The 22,361-nt window shown below is 36.8% G+C and overlaps 1 protein-coding gene across 1 annotated transcript in view; it reads left to right on the top strand.

Moving 5' to 3' along the window:
- Positions 1-12,352: 12,352 nt before the first annotated feature.
- The window catches only part of LOC134847653 (uncharacterized), a gene marked incomplete in the record, with an annotated part of 16,785 nt that continues 6,776 nt past the window's right edge, over positions 12,353-22,361 (top strand). Inside the window, 7 exon segments of the mRNA XM_063864807.1 lie at positions 12,353-12,436; positions 17,641-18,025; positions 18,332-18,524; positions 18,742-19,308; positions 19,643-19,746; positions 21,597-21,711; positions 22,015-22,286. Of these exon segments, the coding sequence (XP_063720877.1) occupies positions 12,355-12,436; positions 17,641-18,025; positions 18,332-18,524; positions 18,742-19,308; positions 19,643-19,746; positions 21,597-21,711; positions 22,015-22,286 (1,718 nt within the window).

The raw sequence follows: 22,361 nt of genomic DNA, 5'->3' as shown, positions 1-22,361 counted from the left end.
GCAGGGTTGGAAAGTAAATTTTTCGAGCTCGAAGGTTCTCTGATCTTTAGTAGTATCTCAAAGTGATGCACAAAAGCAGCAGATATCCGGTGACTATGACTTACAGAAATCAGAAAACAAATGAGGACGAGCGAAACTGTAAATTTTTTAGTTACTTTTTATTTTTCCAATGTGTTCCTTAAAAGTAATCAAATAACGGAAACTTGTTACGATAGAAAAAAGTCAATAAAATCGAGATCAATGAATTGAATATAACAAAAATTTTGATAAAGCTACAAACTAATAAAGCATGTGGCCCACACTGGACTGGAAACAGAGTGCTTAAAAATCTACCATCTTTGTCCAAGTCATAGTTACTGATTTTCAAAACTGCCCCAAAAAAAGGCTTCTTTCCATCCTGTTGGAAGATAAGTGAAGTGATAACAAATTTAAGGACCAGTACAGAGCAATGATTGAACAGTACCGACCCATTAGTATTTTATGCAGAAAATCAAAATCCTGGAAAAACATATTTTGATGAGTTGTATGAATTTCTAAAAAAAGCAGCTAGACCAATCGTAACACGGATTTAACAAAGACATATCGGTAACAAAGACATCGTTCCGTTGTTATTCAAATACTTTTGTTCTAAGACCATCTATATAAAGAATACGATGAAAAGGAAAACGAACTTTTCGAGTTATACCTTGACTTAAAAAATGCTTTTGATAGCGTTCCACACGACTTGCTGCTCCAAAAAAATGAAAAATTAGTCATTGGAGGTAACTTTCTTCAAATAGTTGCTAGTTACTTTTATGACCGCCAACAGTATGTTAAAGTAAGTTACTGCTTTTCTATAACAGCACCTGTCGCTGGTGGTTTACCTCAAGGTTTACCTGTAATAAGTTAATGCATCACCAGCTTGGCTGGCGAACAAAATTGAAAGTAAAGAATTCTAACGCGTCCAAAGGAAAGCAACTATCTGGATAATGGGCAATTGGGATAAGAGCTATAAACAAAGACTAACTGAACTGAGACTGCTTCGATTATTGTATTACTTTGAACTACATGATCTGTTATTGCTAGTATTAGTGTTGAAATGCAGCTACAACATCAAACTACCGATAAAGTCAAATACGAAACCAATGACGATCTTTTATTATCAAGACAAAAAGATCAAACATCGATAACAAAAACTCGAACAAGAAAGTCTGACAAAAAATTATTGGATAAGAACCACTCAATTATTGATATAATACGAAAAAAAATATATCTACCTCGAACAAATTGACAAACCATACGTCACAAATTTATACTGGAATTACTTCTGCAAAGATTACTCTGAAAACAACTTACGTTCCTGGGTTTTTATATGCAATAATGGACATTGGAACCCGGGGCAGAAAGTCAGCTCAGCCGTCAGGTGATGGAATCATTTTTATCTGTTTAATTAATGAGTTAATTAGGTTTGTTTTCTTTCGGTTTGTTTCTTTGGGGGAAGGTTTTAGCTCTTTTGGTTAGTTTTTTCAAAAATTTGATTTGCTCATTCTGTTGAAGTTTGAGGAACTTATTACATTTAATTTTTGTTCTTATAATTGAACCAAGAATTCAAGCACCTGCCTTTATAGTGATTCCTGTAATGTCAAAACTTTTCTCAGCCTCACCGAGTTTTTCATCTTTGACAATGAATTGGCATTTACTTAGTGATTCAATTTTATCGAGGACGATTCGTAGATTGCTTAATTTACCGACTGCGTTTCCGTCGTCTCCTTACCATTTCTGGGTTACGCTGTCTACTGATATAAATTTATGAGGGGTATTATGGCTAGACCGTACATGACATGGCCATTGTCGTGGTTCCCTCTGGGTTGTCCCTTTTTGAGAGTAGATGGCTTTTTTTTAACGAATAGTTTAGATGGATTGGAGTAGGAAATCTTAATCGCTGTTGAAAGAGATGGGCAGGTTTTTTTGATGTTTTTCAATGACAGATTTCGATTTGGCGAGTTGAAAGCGTTTTCGGCATCTAACAGTAAAACAGCATTGGCGGAGATTTTGCTGTAGTATTCCCTTAGCGTGTGGATCACTTTTTCAATGCCACATTTTTTTGTCGTAGACAGAGTTCAAATTTTGAACCGAGCGAGCGACATGAGTTCGTTTTTTTAGGCATTTGGTTCTTGTTCATCATATCAACCTACAAAAAATTTCTCCTATGCCTATGGGTCTTACTCCTGGTTTCTTTTCTAAGGGTTTTAATCTACATGCGTTATATGATTCCGTTAGTTCTGAATTTAGTTCTTTGGTAGCCAATTTTTTGACAATTTTGGCAATTGTTTTCGAAATCTCAATTGATTGTTGTCCGAATTGTATTAAAACACGTCTCCATTCATTTGCATCAAGGCCAGATTGTCCATGAGATCCATGCCTTCTCATAACTGCTTTCTTGATATGTTGATCGTTTATCTGATCAAATATCGATGGATGGAAAGGCATTATTTTATTTCAAACTGGATTAACATAGTTTTCATCAATTGTTTGAGATGGTGGTTGCTTCTCTATAAAATTCTGTTCTTTTGTCTTACCTTTGACGACCTCGTCGAGCGAAGGAAAAGGAACGCCTTTGAAAGTTTCAGTTGTGTTGTGAAAGTTTCAGAACTGTTGTGCTTCAGTTTCAGTTTTTCTTCTACTTCCTTTGGTCAAGCGCATTTGCAGCGCCTTCCCTTCGTTATACAGGTCAAGCAGATCTGCGTCTTGCCATTGCGTAAGTCGCCTTGCTATTGTTTTGGATAAAACTCCATCATTTTCCGACTTTGTTTTGCACAGTAGTAATGGTAGAAAGATCATTGCTACGCGCATATAGAAGGTATTTTCGTTGTTTTCTATTAGACTGTACGTGGAGAGTTTTATTTGAGTTATAACCAAATTGATTTTTTGATAAGATCATAAAGACCGGTTTCCAGAGGACCACTTTGGTGTATATTTTCCTTGTGGTTTTTATGCTCACAAGCTGTCTTTACAAATTATGCAAGGTGTTTGAGTAGCCATTTGAGGAAGGACGGTGGTGCCATGTTAGCGAGAGAAATTATAGATTATATTTGCAAGAGAAGTAGCGGAGAAATCATTACCGTAGAACGAGAAGTAGATGCCATCACGGCAGAACGTTTGAAGGGTTAGATTTAGGTTGAGGTTAGGTGAAACCATGAGTGTATGTGGTTGTAAAAATCTAATTATCAAATTAAACAACATATGATTATGAAAAAACATTTTGCGATTTATTTCAGATCTGAATTGTTGTGGAGATGATCAGTGTTTAGGGTTGAAAATTGTTAGGGATAAGGTTACTCAAGTCTTTCCACTGCTGTAATTCTTGCGGATGCATTCTGTTGTCATTGTATCCAGCAACTATTGTTACTGTATTTTGGCGCTTTGGTTTGTATTGCAAAATTGTTTCGAACAGATTTTGAAGCGTTGCGCTGCTTTAGGAGTGAATTATTGATTTTACTAGAGCTGATTTGATATATTTGGTCCTTGAAGTTCCAATAACTAGTTTCTGAGAGATCTCAAGGATGCGTCTGGCCTGTAATCGCGGCATCTACCTGAAACACAGACAACTGGGACGAGAAAGGAAGCTCTTTGAGTTGATTTATGAACACTTTCAATTAGAATTTGAAATTCGTTAGACAAGGGCGATGGAGAAAAAAACAGAAAAAACAGAGTAAGGAGTGTTGCAACCTAACGTCGTTCTGGAGGTCGATTCACCATCTCACTCCTTCTTCCGTCTAGTTACGCCAGGGAAAATTCACTCGCCTATGGCTGCGGTGGCAAGATTTGGTCAGATAAGTCTTTGAGATAAGCCCAGTGCATTTAGTATGAAACTACACAAGAGGTAAATTTGAACAGACACACTATTGTTTTAAGTGTTAGCACAACAATTAGGTTACAGTTTGATACTATTTTTCATCTTGGTAATAGTCTCAAGCTGTTACGAATCTAAAAGTTCCACTTCAAAAAGACCCATGTATAAGCATTGATCTTTGCGGTCAAAGCACACGACAAATTGTCTCGGCCCTTGAACAAATGACTATAGACCCTATCAAATCACAGTCTGTAATTGCACAATCGTTATTAATTTTTTTTCGGAAGGCTTTTTTTCTTCCGTACTCGTTCAGATCGTAATACGTAATTATGTTTTCTGTATATGTCGTCTTGTTCTCAGAGCGAAAATTGGTGTTCTGATTTTTGCACATGTTCAGTTTTTGTTAAGACAAAGTTGTTACGTTTCAAGCACGCTGAAATCGAAATTTTTAAAATAATTTCCTTATCTCGAAATAACCATTCCTCTCTTTTTCGCCAATAAACGTTACTAATCGTCATTTTGAATGTATCGCACGCCTGTTTTCTCTAGTAAAAATCGAATGGCACACTTTTGAGATTCAGGGCGCGGTAGGCCCTAGTGCGTAAATTTTTTTGAGCAAGATTTATAAGAACCTAGGAATATGTACTAAGGAACCCAGTAATAGAACATAGGAGGAAGACAGGGCTGGCAGAATTTTAAATTAGAGCATCTCAATGGCAATACAGATTGCAACAGCCCCGTGCGTACTCGGCACAATAAATGACAAAACAACTTTCGAAGATTTTTTTTCTTGTATTACATAATAAATTTTTTTTATCGTGTCGAGTTACGTAATCGCATTGAAGAAACGCAACCTTTATCGAGTTTAATGTTTCTCACATCAACTCTAATTTTGTCTTTTTTATCATTATCACTTCCGTATCTAGAAAGTTCTTAGGATTTTGACTCGAATACGCGATGAAGGGACTCCTGACTGTAACCTAGGTTACTATGATAGTTTCGACCTTCTGATTATCTATGTGCTTGGCTATATCTTGTTGGTAACATTGGTTTTCAGTGTTTTATGGTTATATCCAATGTGTTATCCAACGGATTCATGCCTCAAGTAGTCCAGCAGTATAATTACTCGGCAGCTAATTTGCCAGGTAAGCTTGAAGTTGATGGTTAATGGAATTTACTGTAGATCGTTTTTTTATGTGCTTCCTCGCGTTCAAATCTAGGGCTGAAGGAGCTGTGATTATTTGTTTTTTGTTTCATCAATTTTCATTATGAAGTAAACTGGATTTTTCAGATGCTATCGAGCAGTTTTCGGTTAATTGTTTTTGTGCAATATCTTCGATCATTTCGGGTAACTTGAGACATGTTTTGGAATTTTATGTATGTATGTAATTATTGGAATATTATATTAATACACAAGAGTTTGAGTTATCTGGGTAATAGTCTTAAGCTGTACTGAATCATTTTCGAATCAGCATTAGTAATGAAGACCCATGTATGAGCATTGATCCGTTGAGGTACAAAGCTCAAGAGATAGTGTCTCGGCCCTTAAAAAAATGACTATAGATCCTATTTTTGATTCAAATTCAAATGAAGTGTACGACTTTTGCTTATTTAATAAAGGCCGAGCGACATGAGTTTGTTTTTAAGGCATTTGGTTCTTGTTCTTCATTTTATCGTACGCATATTTTCTCCTATGCCTATGGGTCCTACTCCTGGGTTCTTATCTAAGGGCATTAATCTACATGCGTTATATGATTCCGTTAGTTCTGGATTTACTTCTTCGGTAGCCAATTTTTCGACAATTTCAGCAATTGTTTTCGAAATCTCAACTGATTGTTGCCCGAATTGTGTCAAGTCCAGATAGTCCATGAAGTCCGTGCCTTCTCATAACTACTTTCTTGATATGTTGACCGTTTATCTGATCAAATATCGATGGATGGAAACGCATTATTTCATTTCAGACTTGTTTAATATAGTTCTCATCAATTGGCTCAGATGGTAGGTGCTTTTCTATAAAGTTCTGTTCTTTTGTCTTACCTTTGACGATCTCGTCGAGCGAAAGAACGCCTTTGGATGAATCCGTTATATTTGCTATTGCTCTTAATATTTTACGAGCATTAATTCGTTTGTTGAACTTTTGTGCTTCAGTTTCAGTTTTTCTTCTATTTCTTTTTGTCAAGCGCATTTGCAGCGCCTTTCCTTCGCTATATCGGTCAAGCATATCTGCGTCTTTCCATTGATTAAGTCGCCTTGCTATTGTTTTGGATAAAAATCCATCATTTTCGGACTTTGTTTTGCACAGTAGTAAGTGTAGAAAGATCATTGCTGCGCGCATATCGAAGCTATTTTCGTTTTGTTTCTATTAGGCTGTTCATGGAGGGTTTCATTTGAGTTATAACCAAATTAGTTTTTTGATAAGATTATAAAGATCAATTTCCAGAGGACCTTTATGGTGTATATTTTCTGTGTGATTTCTTCGAGTTCTCGACAGGGGTTAGACCATGGGTCTTGTGTTGCTCTAGTTTCTATAGTGGAGAGTTCTCTTGAGTTTTGTGAGGATGGGGCAGTGGAAGGGTGAGGGTGCATTTGGGGGAGCGTGGTTGTAGCTAGGGTTGGGGATTGCAATCATGTGTGTCGTTAACTGAAAGAAATTGGTGTAGCGATGACAGCTGAAATCGTCATAATGATCACTGCTGCATGCTAGGCAGCTGCATTTTACATGCATGTAGCCTGGGCATGTGGAGCACCAAACACCTTCGCCTCACAAGCTGTTTTTACAAATTATGCAAGGTGTTTGAGTAGCCATTTGAGGAAGGACGGTGGTGCCATGTTAGCGAGAGAATTTATAGATTATATTTGCAAGAGAAGTAGCGGAGAAATCATTACCGTAGAACGAGAAGTAGATGCCATCACGGCAGAACGTTTGAAGGGTTAGATTTAGGTTGAGGTTAGGTGAAACAATGAGTGTATGTGGGTGTATAAATCTATCTATCAAATTAAACAACATATGATTAAGAAAAAATTATTTCAGAGCTAATACAGGTCTGAATTGTTTTGGAGATGATCAGTGTTTGGGAATGAAAATTGTTAGTGACGAGGTTACTCAAGTCTTTCCACTGCTGCTCTAATTCTTGTGGATGCATCCTGTTGTCATTGTATGCAGCAACTAGTGTTTCTAGCGTTTCTGTATTTAGGCGCTTTGGTTTGTATCGCCAAATTATTTCGAACACATTATGAAGCGTTACGCTGCGGTAGGAGTGAATTGATGATTTTACTAGAGCTGATTTGATATATTTGGTTCTTGAAGTCCCAATAAGTAGTTTCTGCGAGAACTCAGGGATGCGTCTTGCCTGTAATCGTGGTATCTACCTGAAACACAGACAACTGGGGCGAGAAAGGAAGCTCTTTGAGTTGATTTATGATTACTTTCAATTAGAATATGAAATTGGTTAGACAAGGGCGATGGAGAAAAAAAAGGAGAAAAAAGTAAGGAGTGGTACAACCTGGCGTCATTTTGGAGGTCGATTCGCCAGCTCAATCCCTCCTCCTTGCGTCTAGTAACGCCAGGGAAAATTCACTCGCCTATGGCTGGGACGGCGAGATTTGGTAAGATAAGTCTGTGAGGAAAGCCCAGTGTATTTAGTATGAAATTACACAAGAGGTAAATCTGAACAGATACAATATTATTTAAGTTTTATCACATCAATTAGGTTGAAGTTTGATACTATTTTTCATCTTGGCAATAGTCTCAAGCTGTTACGAATCTAAAAGTTCCACTTCGAGAAAACTCATGTATAAGCATTGATCTGTTGAGGTCAAAGCACACGAAAAGTTGTCTCGGCCCTTGAACAAATGACTATAGACCATGTCGATTCACAGTCTGTAATTGCACAATCTTCATTCACTGTTTTTCACTCGCCTATGGCTGGGACGGCGAGATTTGGTAAGATAAGTTTGTGAGGACTTATTGCTGTGTTAAACCTATTATATAGATTTCCTTTCCCCGTATACAAACTGTGTATTTTCAGATATATGCCCTAGAGCTAAATTTAAAATAGCGTTTTTGAACGGAAAAATAGCAAAGTCCTGCTGCTCTAAGTGTTGCAGGTGAAGTCAAATTACCAATGGAGTGTGATAAATGTCATGAACACCTTTGTTCAACATGCAAAAATATGCCTGACCAAGTCTACGATTACATGTGTCAACCAAAAGTCATCTGGTAATGCAATTCCTGCACACCAAAGGTGAAACTTCTAATTGAAGCTGACAAGAATCCAGAACCGGATACACTACGGAGCGATCTGGACAAAACAAGGGCGAACGTAAACCAAATGATGAATGACTTCTACAAATTTGTAGCAGGACCAAGAGCCAAGGATCAAGCTGAACAGAAACCATGGGACGTGGCTCAACAACCGAAAGTCAAGCCAGTAAAAGAAATTATGATGGAAGCATCTGAAAAGCCAAAAAAGAGAAGAACAAGACGACAAAAGAAGAAAAAAGAACATGATAAATTACAAAGCACCTCAGAGTACCCACCAAGATGGACTTAACAGAAGAGAAACAACTGATAGAAACATTTCTAGCATCGGTCGAAATGGTAAACAAAACAGCCACAAGTTTTGTCCGACTTGGGAAGAAGAACAATGAAGCCACGACAAACAGACCACTGCTGGTATCCTTTGATAACGAAAAGCATGTGAACGAGATAACTAAAAACTTGAATAAATTAAAAAATGCCAAATATAAAATCAAAAATCTGCCAGAATGATAGCAAAGGCAAAAAACTTAAACGAAAAGGAACAAATAGACTACGAGCACCTTGTGAGGGGGATGTAAAAAATGAGAATGAGGAGAAAACCTTAAACCGGTCTTTATTAATCTGGTACACAAAAATAGACACATTAACTCAAGACAAACTGCACGAAATCACTGGAGATTGAATCAAGGAAAATGCAAGTCTGATGTCATCGCTCTAGTGGAAGGCAAACCAAAAAATTCTGGAAGGCAAAATGGAATCCACTATGGCATAAAATCTAATGCTATAACTTAGAATCAATAAATATGAACCCAAATGATCAAGGACGCGGAATTTTAGTTTAAATTAAGGAAAACATTGACTACCCTTTGAACACAAATAATTCTTCTTTCTGTGAAAACTTGTTTTGAAAATTAAAATTGGCAGGAACATCATCAACTTTGGTGTATTGTATAGAAGTCCAAACTCAACTAAAGAAAACAACCGCCAACTAAAAAATATAATCGCCATTTTGAGCGAACGAAACACAGTCAAATGACTCAACATTAATAGTTGGAGACACAAATCTACCTCAGATGGATTGGGAGGCCATGAGTACATTAAAAGATGAAAACACCACTGAGTTCACCTTTAATGAGGCAGTAAAAGACGCACTACTAAAACGACATATCAAAGAGCATACGAGGCTTACTGGCAGAGACAACGCATCACTGCTTGATGTTGTGATGTCAGATATAGTCTTAGAAGATCTAGACACCACGTTAGAGGCACCAATCGGAAAAAGTGACCACGTCCTTCTCAAGATAGATGAGCCAGTAAAGAGGGTTAAATCGAAATGTAAAAACCGCAGAAACTATTAAAAGGGAGACTACCACGGGATGAGAAACCATCTAGTTGACCCAGCGGTTCAGTTAAATACATGGAAAAACTGAAAAACTGCAGGAAAGAATTAGTCGAAAAAATCATGCCTTTAATTCAGATACGCAGCAGTGGCAAGCAAATGCCGCTAGCAAGGGTGGTAGGCATGAAAATAAAAGAAAAAAGAAAAGCCAGGAAAACATTCAAAAATTATCAAACAGCCGAAAATTTAACCAAATATGAAACCAAACGAAATGAAGTTAGATCTGCCTCACGATCGGAGGCACTCACACATGAAAAAAAATATCATCAGAAGTTAAAACTAATCCGAAAAAATTCTGGAGTTACGTGCGCCAAAAAACTACCATAAGAGAATCAATCCCCGCTTGAAAAAACCAAATGGTATGCTAACTGACACAGATCGACGAAAAGGCAGAAGTGCTCTCAAACTTCTTTGCATCGGTTTTCACTGACGAACATCCGGGTAACTGGGAGATCAGCCCTCCACCAACCGCCAGCATTGATGACAACCTGGAGCTAACAATGAATGACATGCGACAAGAACATACGAGAATTCATCTTAAAACCACTTTTGATTATTTTCCGAACCTCTTGGGAGACAAGCAAATTACCCGAAAACTGGAAGTTGGCTAACATTTCTGCAATATTCAAAAAAGGTTAAAAAAAATGATGGCAGATAACTATAGACCAATCAATTTAACATCAATATGTTGCAAGTTGTTCGAAAAGTTTTTCCGAAAGTATTTAATGGATCATTTCAATGAAAAGGGGCTAATAACAAATGCACAATACGGTTTTCGATCTGGACGTTCACTGAACTACAACTCCTGAAAGTAATAGATGACTTCACCAGGGCAATGGAAAAACATGAAAATGTCGACGTGATTTACTTGGACTTCAAGAAAGCCTTCGATTCGTTACCACACAAAAAACTGATCGGAACTTTTAGACAGTATGGAGTAACTGGAAGAAGCTTGAACTGGATAACAGGCTTTCTTTCGGTACGACAACAGAGAGTGGTAATTAACGATTCAAGCTCCTCATGGCAGCCAGTAAAAAGTGGGATACCCCAGGGTTCTTTACTCGGCCCAGTACTGTTTTTAATATACATCAACACAATGCCGGACAAAATAGCGTCAAAAACATATCTATTAGCTGACGATGCGAAATTATACCCTCAAATTGAAGACAAATCGGATGTAACACGCATCCATGAAGATTTACAGTAAGTAGAAAATTGGTCAGGCCAAATTCTTTTGTCTCTTAATATCGACATATGTGTTCACATGACAATAGGAACCAAGAAATTGGATATGGAGAGGAACTTTAAAATCAATGGTGAAAACATTAAACAAGTGCAACTCGAAGCAGACCTGGGTATCTAGCTTGACAACAAACTGACATTCGAATCACACGTCACTAAAAAAGCCAATAAGGCAAACGGTATGATAGCAGTAATTAAAAAAAGCTTCATTAAAGTCACGAAACAAGTATTTTTAAACATCTACAAATGCTTGATACGGCCACACCTTGAATCTGCGAACTTAATCTGGCACCCAAGGATGATCAAGCATCAAAAGATCTTGGACAACAAAGAAGAGCGACGCGTCTAGTTAGTGGTATAAAAAATCTATCCTAATACGAACGCCTTAAAGAACTGAATCTATCATCGCTGGAATACAGAAGGAGAAGAGGGACAATGATAGAAATGTATAAAATCTGCTAAGGTTTTTATGATAGGAATGGCACTGCGGGACTATTCGAGCGGAATGATAAGGATTCTAGAGGTAACGCATGGAAAGTAGTAGTACGTAAAGCAAATCTAGAAATGCGAAAAAATTTCTGCACGATAAGAGCACCTCTCGACTGGAACAATTTGCCACAGGAAACAGTGCAAAGCAAGAGCATCGACGAATGCAAGTGGAAACTGGACAAACATTGGAAAGCGATTGAACTTGACATGTACGAATTCGAACGGAGATAGTAAAAAACATTTGAAAAGACCACAAGAGGCACTGCTTAATGGTCATAAAAAAACTCGACTTGACGTGATTCACAGTCTGTAATTGCACAATCGTTATTCATTTTTTTTCGGAAGGCTTCTTTTCTTCCGTACTCGTTCAGATCGTAATACGTAATTATGTTTTCTGTATACTTCGTCCTGTTCTCAGAGCGAAAATTGGTGTTCTGATTTTCGTGCATGTTCAGTTTTTGTGAAGACAAAGTTTTTACGTTTCATGCACGCTGAAATCGAAATTTTAAAAATAATTTCCTTATCTCGAAATAACCATTCCTCTCTTTTTCGCCGATAAACGTTACAAATCGTCATTTTGAATATATCGCACGCCTGTTTTCTCTAGTAAAAATCGAATGGCACACTTTTGAGATTCAGGGCGCGGTAGGCCCTAGTGCGTAAGTTTTTTTGAGCAAGATTTATAAGAACCTAGGAATATGTACTGAGGAACCCAGGGTCTGCAGCGTGTTAGAACATAGGAGGAACACAGGGCTGGCAGCATTTTAAATAGAGCATCTCAATGGCAATACAGATTGCAAATGCCCCGTGCGTACTCGGCACAATAAATGACAAAACAACTTTCGAAGATTTTTTTTCTTGTAATACATGATAAATTTTTTTTATTGTGTCGAGTTACGTAATCGCATTGAAGAAACGCAACCTTTATCGAGTTTAATGTTTCTCACATCAACTCTAATTTTGTCTTTTTTATCATTATCACTTCCGTATCTAGAAAGTTCTTAGGATTTTGACTCGAATACGCGATGAAGGGACTCCTGACTGTATTCTAGTTTACTATGATAGTTTCGTTCTTCTGATTATCTATGTGCTTGGCTATATCTTGTTGGTAACATTGGTTTTCAGTGTTTTATGGTTATGTCCAATGTGTCATCCAACGGATTCATGCCTCAAGTAGTCCAACAGAATAATTTCTCGGCAGCTAATTTGCCAGGTAAGCTTGAAGTTGATGGTTAATTGAATTTACTGTAGATCACTTTTTTCTGTGCTTCCTCACGTACAAATCTTGGGCTGAAGGAGCTGTGATTATTTGTTTTTTGTTTGATCAATTTTCATTATGAAGTTAGTTGGATTTTTTAGATGCTATCGAGCAGTTTTCGGTTATTTTTTTGTGCAATATCTTCGAATGTTTTAGGTAGCTTGAGACATGTTTTGGAATTTTATGTATGTATGTAGTTATTGGAATATTAAAATAATACACAAGAGTTTGAGTTATCTTGGTAATAGTCTTAAGCTGTAACGAATCAGCTTCGAATCAGCATGGGTAACGAAGACTCATGTACGAGCATCGATCCGTTGAGGTACAAAGCACAAGAGATAGTGTCTCGGCCCTTGAACAAGTTACTATAGATCCTATCTTTGATTCAAATCTATTATCTATTATATATTTAAATGCGGGCTTCACTATCTCGCCATGTTTAAGCTTTTTCAACGTATTAATTTTGCATGTTTAAGCTATATCGTATATTGCAATGGTTAAGAATTTTTTTCGATTTTCAAATTTGATTTTAGTGGTTATTTTACCGAGTTTAGGTTAAGCAGCCCAATATCGAATTAGGGGTTGCGAACTTGGCCTCCAATTTTGAATGCCCGAATCATTTTAGTTAACGAGATAAGACGATTTTTGAGTTTTTTTTAAAAATTTTCAGAAATTTCAAATAATTCACAAAACTTGAAGTTCCCAACCCTGTAGTTGGGTACTGCCGGAGTACTCTAAGGAGTTACAAATCTTGCCTCCAAATATGACTGTTCAAATCCTTGTAGTTATCGAGATATGACGGTTTTTGTGATTTTTTCAAAATTTTTAGAAAGTTTAAATTAATTATTTTTCAAAATTTGAAATTCCCAACTCTATAGTTCGGTGTTGTCAGGGTACTCTAAAGAGTTGCAAATCTTGCCACATGCGACTGCTAAACGCGACTGCTCAAATGCTTTTAGTTTCCGAGATGTGACGTTTTTCGATTTTTTAAAAATTTCTCAAAGATTTTATCTACAAAGAAATTCAAAAAATTTGAAACTACTAATTTGATGAAGATACAACCTTATTGTCAGCGTACACCCAGGCGTCTCAAATCTTGCCTCTTAACATGAATGCTCAAATCCTTTTAGTTTCCGAGATAAGACGTTTTTTTTTCGGGAATCTTAGGTGTAGAAAAATTCACAAAGTTTTGGATTCCTAACCCTATAGTAGGGTGCTCTCAGTGACTCTCAGTGGTTGCAAATATGGCCTCCAAATTTCTCGAGAGGCCCATTAAGTTAAATTTAAAAGTTCTAAATTACCAAACCTGTAATTAGGTGCAGTCAGAGTACACTAAAAGTTTGCAGATGTTGTTTCGAATATATGCGGTTTTTTTCAAGAGTTGTCGAAAAATTTCGAAGCACCGAAGTTGCGTTAATTGCTAGTTTAACTGAAGTGTACGACTTTCGCTTATGTAATAAAGGCAAGTATTGTTCTTTTTTAGAATTGGATAAATGTTGAGAGTGACATCCAAGTTTTTAATCTTGCGATAAACTTTTGGTAACTAATTTGTTAGGAATTAAAGAATTGAAATATTCCGAGTCTATTGGTACTGATTCAGGGCAAAATTTCATTCGCAATAAATTTTGTTTGCAATGAAATTCAACTTTTTTCGATGCCGGGCGTTTTTCAATTTTTTCAAGCTCGTTATTTAGAGAGCAAAACGTTTTAAGCTAGTTATTTAGTGAGCAAGAATTGAACAAGTAAGCGACTTTTGGACAAGAGGTAAATTCTTAGAAAATACAGTAAGACAAACGATGGGGTTCAATTTTGACGAAATAGAACGTCCAAAATTGTGATCGCCGAAGTGTACAAAAACTTTGGAAGACAATTGCTCATGGAGACTGATATGTATATGTCAAAACTGCCGAAACCAAAATAAATTCAAGTGAACTTTAGAAAAACTGGAACTCGGAACAGCATCTCCCTTAGGTGCTACCCTAAGTTCTTTTTTACCCTTGCGATAAGCAAGGGTATTACACTCGGGTACTAGACGTTTTCCCGTAAACAGCTTTGTCCACAGGATGACTGAAGCTTGTGGTCATCTCCAAATGATTTCTAGCCATTTTTTTTACCCAACTATTGATACCCAACTTGCACGTCTAACAGCTGTTATTCAATAGCTGGGTTCAACGACTGAATTGCTAATTGTTTTACAGCTTAAAAATTTTTTAGATTTGAGTTGATTTTTATCGGCTTTATTGATTTGACCCAATTTTTAACGGTTTATTTGCCGGGTAATTAATTCTGTAAATTTTTGATAGATTTTTGAAGAGTTTTTTGTTCATTTTCATGATGGTAGATGTATTTGATAGTTTTCTGGTTTTTACAGACACCAAAATTTTAGAAATAAAACTTTTTTGAATATTTCTGCTGGATTTTTTTTGCATAAAAGTTTCAGATTTTTTTTGGATGCATGGTTTTTATTTTTTTGTTCTTGAAGTGTGTGAAACTAGTTTAAGTTTCAATTATTTAAGTGTGTTTGAGGTTAGAGTAATTTTATTTGAAATCGATTGCAGTTGATGATTTAACGTATTGTTTCAATATGTCAAAAAAGATTGATGAACTTCAGATTTTTTTGAAAGATTGACTCGACTGTTTTGTCTGCTTAAATTTTGTCGGACTAGTTGCCACATCTACGAATCGTTTGTTTTCTAAAAGTTTCATTGATGTTTTCGTGTTTTTTTTTTTAATTTCGCCTTTTTTTTGGCTTAATCGGTTTCGGTTTGTTTTCGTATCTACTTAGTGGCCTCCTTTAGCCTCGTTTGAGGACCGAAAAAAGTTTTGTGGGGTGTGTTTGTGTGTGTGTTCTAATGAGCAAGGGACATCACATTTTTTTAAGTTTGATTTTTTTTTCATCTGGGAAGGTTTCTGCTAAGGTATTTTTTGGATTTTTACCGCTTGTTAATTATAAATTCAAATTCAATCAACCATCCTGCGAATCTGGTCTACAGCTAACACAACTGCTTGAGATGGCAAAGGCTTGTGGCTCGAATCCGGCCGGGACCTCTTTTTTGTTAACTAGAGTCTTTGTGCTTTTTCTGACTATCGTCTGTCTGTTTCTTTTTGTCGCGTTTGTTTCCGTAGACCGACTTTTTTTAAAGGCTCAGCTTTCTTCCAAGTGCTGAAACATGCATGCTTGAGACCACAAAAGAAGGAATGATAGCAAGAAACGAATATTCAAAACTTAAGAGTTCGATTCCATTCAAAGCTTGTTTTTTTTGTAAACTTCGGCTAATTTAGATGGTTGTCTGTCTGCTTATTTTTTACCCACTTAATTGCGTTGAAAAGTTTTTTAAATAATTGTCTTCTTTCTATCATTCCGAAAGCTCCTTCTATAGTTTTGAAGTTTACGGGTATTTTTTTGGGATATTTTAGGCTTTTGTTGCAATATTTGGTGACAAAAACTATTTTTTGATTTCTTTTTAATTTATTTTTTTTTCTTTGATTTTATTCATAATCATTCATTTTTGTATCGCTAGTGGGTCGAAGCTCAGCTTCGCCTCTGTGTTACTATTATTATTATTGTTATTATTATATGTTGTTTACTTAAATATTGTTAGTGTTTGAGTTTAATTTGGAGCTGAGCAAGTGTAGTTCGAGTTTTTATGCTCAACAATAATTTTCTTTAGAATAGAAGATTATCAAAAAGTCAACAGGTTTTTTTGGCTGCAGTGGCTTATATCTTTTTTCAGTGAATGAAACTCATCCAGAGCTAATTTGAAAAAAAAATTTGTTCATAAAACTTGTTCGTTGAATCGTTGAATCCTGGAATTTTGTCAGCTTACTAGCCGAGCATTTTTCAATTTGAAGAACATAAATTAAAAAAGGATCCCTCTCGTGTAATTGAGGTCTGCGCAGAATGGTCTTAGAAAAATAGTTTTATGTCTCCGAGAATATTTTTTTGCCGTTCTTGCTTAGCTTTTCATCAAGTTTCTACATGCGATTGAAGTTAAGGCTCAATTTTAACATCAAAGCAGACTTCTTCCATCAATTTTCCTATCGAGTATCTGATTATGGTGTTTCTGATATGTGTATACTATCTGTGGCGCTAATAGTGGCTAGTCTGAATGGCGTTCCGTATGCACAAATAGTGCGAGAATTGACTGGGTCCCAACAATATCGCAGGTGAATGCTATATCGTTAAAAATCATTTTGCTTGATTTGCGGTTTTGTTTTTTCTTCTTAGGTTTGATATTAAGTTTCAAAAATTGTTTCTTGAAACTCTATGATCTAATTTTATTGCACTTGCGAGAGCAAGTGTCTTGTAAACGGAAAATTTTCCCAGAACCAAATTTTTTCTGCAAATCTGCAAGAAATTGAACATACTATATTGTCCAGACTCTTTCTTTTTTAGTCAGGAGGTAACGCAGATGTTTTTTTTTACTCTTAAGGTTCTGCGGTTCGAGTCCCTTTTCTTCTGCACATGTTATGTCGTCATAGTTGCAACAGCACGGATTGTTTTGAGCTGTAAGCGATTTTCGGTGCAGGTGATGTTGATTTACTCCTGTAATTTGTAAATTAACTAGCCTTGACTTACTGTTTTTTGTCGCATAAAAGTTTTATTCAGCCTAAATGGTTGCGGAATATCTTTTATCGGACTAGACAAGTTATTTTGTATCGTTTGGTGGGCAAAGTTTGGTTATTGTTTTAAGAATTAATTGTTTTAAAATTTTGTGCACGAATGTGATGTGTTAGTTAAAATTTTTAAAGTATAATCAAAAGTTTTTTTGACCACAGTTTCTTACAGTATTTGTTTGCTTTCGGATCAAAAGGCGTTTACCTTCGTATGTCGACTTATTGGCCCCTCCGTAGATACTAAAAGCTTTTCTAATGCTGGTAGTTGTATTTCCGACGATTTTTCTGATTACCGAGGTTTTTTAAATTAGTTTTCCGTCTCATTTTTTATTCATTAGCTTTCAATCCCATACGTGCGGTGTAACGCAACTGATGCGAAGCTTGGCTTTGCTTTTGTGTAGTAATGTATAATAATATAATTTAATAATAGTGTATCAGTTTTAATAATCTCTACGATCAATTAAGTGTTGTGATTCGTTGTTTGTGAGTTTTCCGAGCATTAGTTCCATTGACTAGGATTTAGTGACTATCGGTTTTTTCAGGCCACAACTTCCGCGCCAATGCCAGTGCAGATAATCTCAGGTTGATGAACGGAGTGAGCGTGTCGGCGGCGGCTTCTTCCGATGCAGTGGATAACCTGGAGAATGAACTGAGTGCGATGGGTATCAGCACAGGTGCAGGTGCTTCGACAGGGGCAGGGGCCGCTGGGGGAATCATATCTCATAATAGTAATAGCAGTAATATTTTAAGCAACCACAACCTAAACCATATATCAGTGACTAATAGCAGCAGTACAAACAACACCCACCACCACCACGGCGGACCGATGCTCATGCACTCGCAGTCGTACACGCACATGAACGGAAGTGTCGGCGGGCCAGTGTCAAACCACCATCACCACAACAACCCCAGCTCACACCAGCTAAGGTTCGAGTAATTTTGCTTTTTTGCTCAAATAGCTTCTTCATTCGAAAGTAAACAGCTGTTTTACTTTCAGCGTGAGTTTGCTTCAATTGCAGATATTTTGCAGTTTTATTCGATTAAAAAGCGTGTTTTTGAAATGCTCTATGATGGGAAATGAGCCGTTTAATTTTCATGTTGTCAAGTGCAAAATATTTTTCGAGTGAATCTTTTTTATTACTCGAAGTAGTTTTTTTTTGCGTCTCAAGTTTTCAAATGGTCAAATTTGTCCCTTAAAGTTCTGATTACTAGTGTATTTTTTGGACTTGTTAGGGCCCAACAACAGGCGGCCATGATGGCCATGAATTCCAATGTGCCAACGACCTCCTCGGTCATGTCTTCGACGCGTCTCTCTTCCAACGTGGCAGCCGCCAACAACATGTTCCACCACCGTCACCACGACTCGTCGGCCGCCCAGGCCCTCTCGCAACAGCAATACATGAGTGCAAACTCGCACAATCTTGTGGTTAGTATATTATTATGCAACACTGAGAGCAAAGCTACTACCAAGGACATCTGTCAAACTAACTTTCATTTTATTCCATTACTCAATATCAAGACAAGACAAGATGCTATTTTGCAAGTCATTGTTTACAGTTAAATCAACTTGAAATTAGCAATGTTACGGTTTGTGATTCTCAGTTTTGTGATTTTCGAAATGTTATTTTCATGTTGATGCTTAGAACTCGGATTACGGACACAAATTTAACGCATCGCCAAACGCCAAGTCATCCTTACAGTCTCCCAAAAAGCAAGCTAACGGAGTAAATGGATTCGTGAACTTGCAGAACCCAAACAATAATTCTAAACATTCCGCCGCAATGTACGCAATGCATCAACACGGTTACCTTCGTGGTCACGAGGGGTACTACAATGGTGCTAACATGGCTCAACAACAACATACCAACAACCACTCCTCTAGACGATCAGGACTTAATAACGGAGCTAATGGACACCAAATGCACCAGCATCATAGTAGCAACGGGGTGCCGAACGGACATAACGGGAGCAGACATCACCACGTGGCCAGATCCCTAAATATGAAAGAGAGACCCCCATTGTTGAGAGATCAACGAACGGGTAATGAGGATATGGATACGGTTCTGAATCAGTTCAGAGAGACGCTGTACACTCTGACGTGGCAGCCAGATCTGTTCGACCATCTGGTTCCCTACCTGGTGTCAGCACTGAACTGTGGGAAGGTCAAGATGGAAACGAGTGAGAAGCTGGCGCATATTCTAGTTACATGGGTCAGTTGTTTTTCGTTTCTCTAATTTCAGGAAATTATCCGCTGGTGTTTATATAACCAACATCAGTTCAAGCGAGATTTAGAAATCTATATTTGAGAATAACATAATTTGACATAGTTACTAAACAAAATACACAACACAGAAAAATTAATTAGTTTTTGAATATATTGACGGGTTAACATTATATGTATTTAAGTATTATTCTAAAAGAATATTTTTGACAAGTTTTGTCTGTCTGTCTTTAGTTTTTTCACCCAGATACCAACAAAATGTATCGTTTCTTTGGAGATTCAACGTTAAACCACTATTGTGATGGGTTGTTATTTTGTTTTAGAGCGTGTCGGAGGAGAACTTCCGGTTCACAGGTGCTAAATTGTCCCACTACCTCTGTTTGCCGGAACAACTCAGCTTTCGCTTCAAGGAACACTTCTTCACTACGTAAGTATCCCCAATTAAGGCTATTCACCCGCGAAAAAAATGAAAACAAAAGAAATTCTTAGATTCCAAATCCGGAGAGGGGAGCTATAAAAAAGTGATGTTTTAATTAAAATTAAGTGCACTATTAAACTTGCGCGCTGTATCGTGCCTAATCATTAACATTGTTTCATAGGTTCAGTACTGAATATTGCAGGAGTTTTTTTCATATTTAATTCACTTTCATATTTAATTTGACCTTCGGCAAACATGTACATTTAATTTTGTGTATTCTCAACTTGTAAGTATTTCACATAAACAACCTCAGGAAAAGTCAGACAGACCATGAAATTACCTGCTAAACAGATTATTCATTCATTGTCCAGACACCGAATGTGTGGAGAAACATTGAATTCGGATGTTTTTTTTTTTTGTGAAATTCGGGTACCGCAATGACACATCGCGTAGGTTTGAGCGACAACAAATTGAAATTTTTTCGGTCTTATTAAGAGATAACAATTAAATGAATTTTTCCCAGTGTTAAGATAAACGGGTCTGAATATCTTCGCTTCAAAATTCGCATTTTTTGCTGTTCTCTTCTTGGTAAGCGTTTAGTTTTGAGGAAAGAGCAAACTTTTTAAATTTTCCAAGCCGTTTTCCGTAAAATCATGATTGATCTCATTGTCTTTTCCTCTGCGGCAAAACGCGAAGCCTTAAAAAGTTAATAAAACAATATTCTATAGTTCATTTTTTTGCCCAAATTTGCATCAAAGTGATAATTTGTTAGGAGCGTTTTGTGCTAGTTGCACAGCAACCGACCGTTTCTGTTTTTTTTCTAAATTTTCTTAATTTGTTTTTATTTGAAACACATATTCTTCCCCAAGTTTACCCTTGTGATCATTTTAAGTCTTTCAACTGCTCTATGATCAAAAGCATGTCAATTTTGTCAGCCTTTTCACCTTGATTTTATTTAAAATCAGCTTATCGGGGATGAAGAGAAATTGAATGCAGCCCTCAAGTGTAAATTGTCTAGTCGAAACATGCCGAGGCGAAGAATAGAATTTCCACCTGACTTTTATTTCAAAAAAAGTCTGAAGAACTTAGTATAATTCGGAATCTCAATGACAAGGCAACTCGAGGGCATGGAATTACATGTAACTGGAAATACATGTAGAAAATTCAAGCAGATTTTTTGTCTATATCTATTGTTAAAATCAATAAGTTTTAAAAATAATGACGGAAACTTGCATTCGACTATTTTTTTTATGAATGGTGAATTGAACTGTAGTTATCTAGACGTATATTTCACATACGAGCGCAAAAGCGAAAGATGTACAGCTATTGCGTATTATTTAAAAAATAAATAGAGAGATAAAGAGAACACTTCAGTTTTGAGCTGAATCGGCATTTGGATTGAGGAAAGGAAAGCATTTGTGGCTTCAGTACCACCATAACAGTACAATGCTCCCACTAAATTTGTTCAAATGTGAAATGGTCTCTCAGAGGCCAGGCTACTTAAAATTTAACAAGATCTTCACAAGGAAATATGCTCGACATTACATGCAGATATGCATGTCATGCTAACGTACCTTGGGATGCTTAAAACAGTTATCCAAAATTCAGAAAAGGCTCCGTAATTTTTTTTTCATGTTCCAACAGAAAATGGGTTTATAAAATTACTTTCATTCATCGATTTGTTTCCTGTTTTGAGTTGAATAGAATTTAAGAAAAATATAGACTAGAAATGAAGATTTACGAAAAGAAAAGTGGCGATTTAGGAAAAGAAAGAAGAGAAGTGAAGATTTAGGAAAAGAAAGACTAGAATCCAAGTTGTGAAGCCAAAAATGCATCGAACAATTTGTTTATTTTTGTAGAGTGCGATTGGAAGTGGACAAAATGGGACAGCTGATCAAGAATCAGTCGGCCTCCAACCACCAGAAGCTGGAGGGAGTGCTCCTCTTCATATGCGAACTGTACCTCAACATGGGAGTGAGTTGATCTGCCATTATATTCTGTTTAAATCAATTCAATTTAAATTTGATGTGAAGCTCCGCTTAACATATAGGTGCTAAAAACAGAAAATAAAATCATGAGTGCGTCAAAGTTTAAAATTAGGTTGCATCAAAACCAAATAATTATTTCAATGGTATGTGATGTGGATTTGTAATGTGGATAGCATGGTAATATCAATCGACGAACATTCGTCTATTATCAGTTTTCATCGCCTCAATCTTTTTTGCGTTTAAAGCCGCTGGAACAATGTCTAAATGGAAAAAAGTATATTTCATTTAGGAAGTAGTTTCGGATGGATATGGGAACCTGATCAACGTGATCAGAATAGACTTTCTGAGGGATGCTTTAAAGGACGCCTTACTCAAGATCCTCGAACTGTCCCCATTTGATAAGCCATTTCTGATAGTGGGTAAGGCGCTGAAGCTAACTGGGGCAGCTCTAGACGAGAGTGATGGCTGCGACGAGAAGACGAAGAGTTCGACTAGCAGATCTAAGACTGACAGGATCTATACCCACATACAGGCTATCCAACAGGACACCAATACCTCGCAGTGAGTCTTTTGCTCTCAATCAGAAAAATAACTTGCCTTTCTTAGTAATATCGATCTCATTTAGAAGCAAAGAAG

Source organism: Symsagittifera roscoffensis, chromosome 6 (genome assembly GCF_963678635.1).
Source record: "Symsagittifera roscoffensis chromosome 6, txSymRosc1.1, whole genome shotgun sequence".
Taxonomy (NCBI): domain Eukaryota; kingdom Metazoa; phylum Xenacoelomorpha; order Acoela; family Convolutidae; genus Symsagittifera; species Symsagittifera roscoffensis.
The sequence above is the reverse complement of the archived record's forward strand: the minus strand, read 5'-3'. Positions and strand labels throughout refer to the sequence as shown.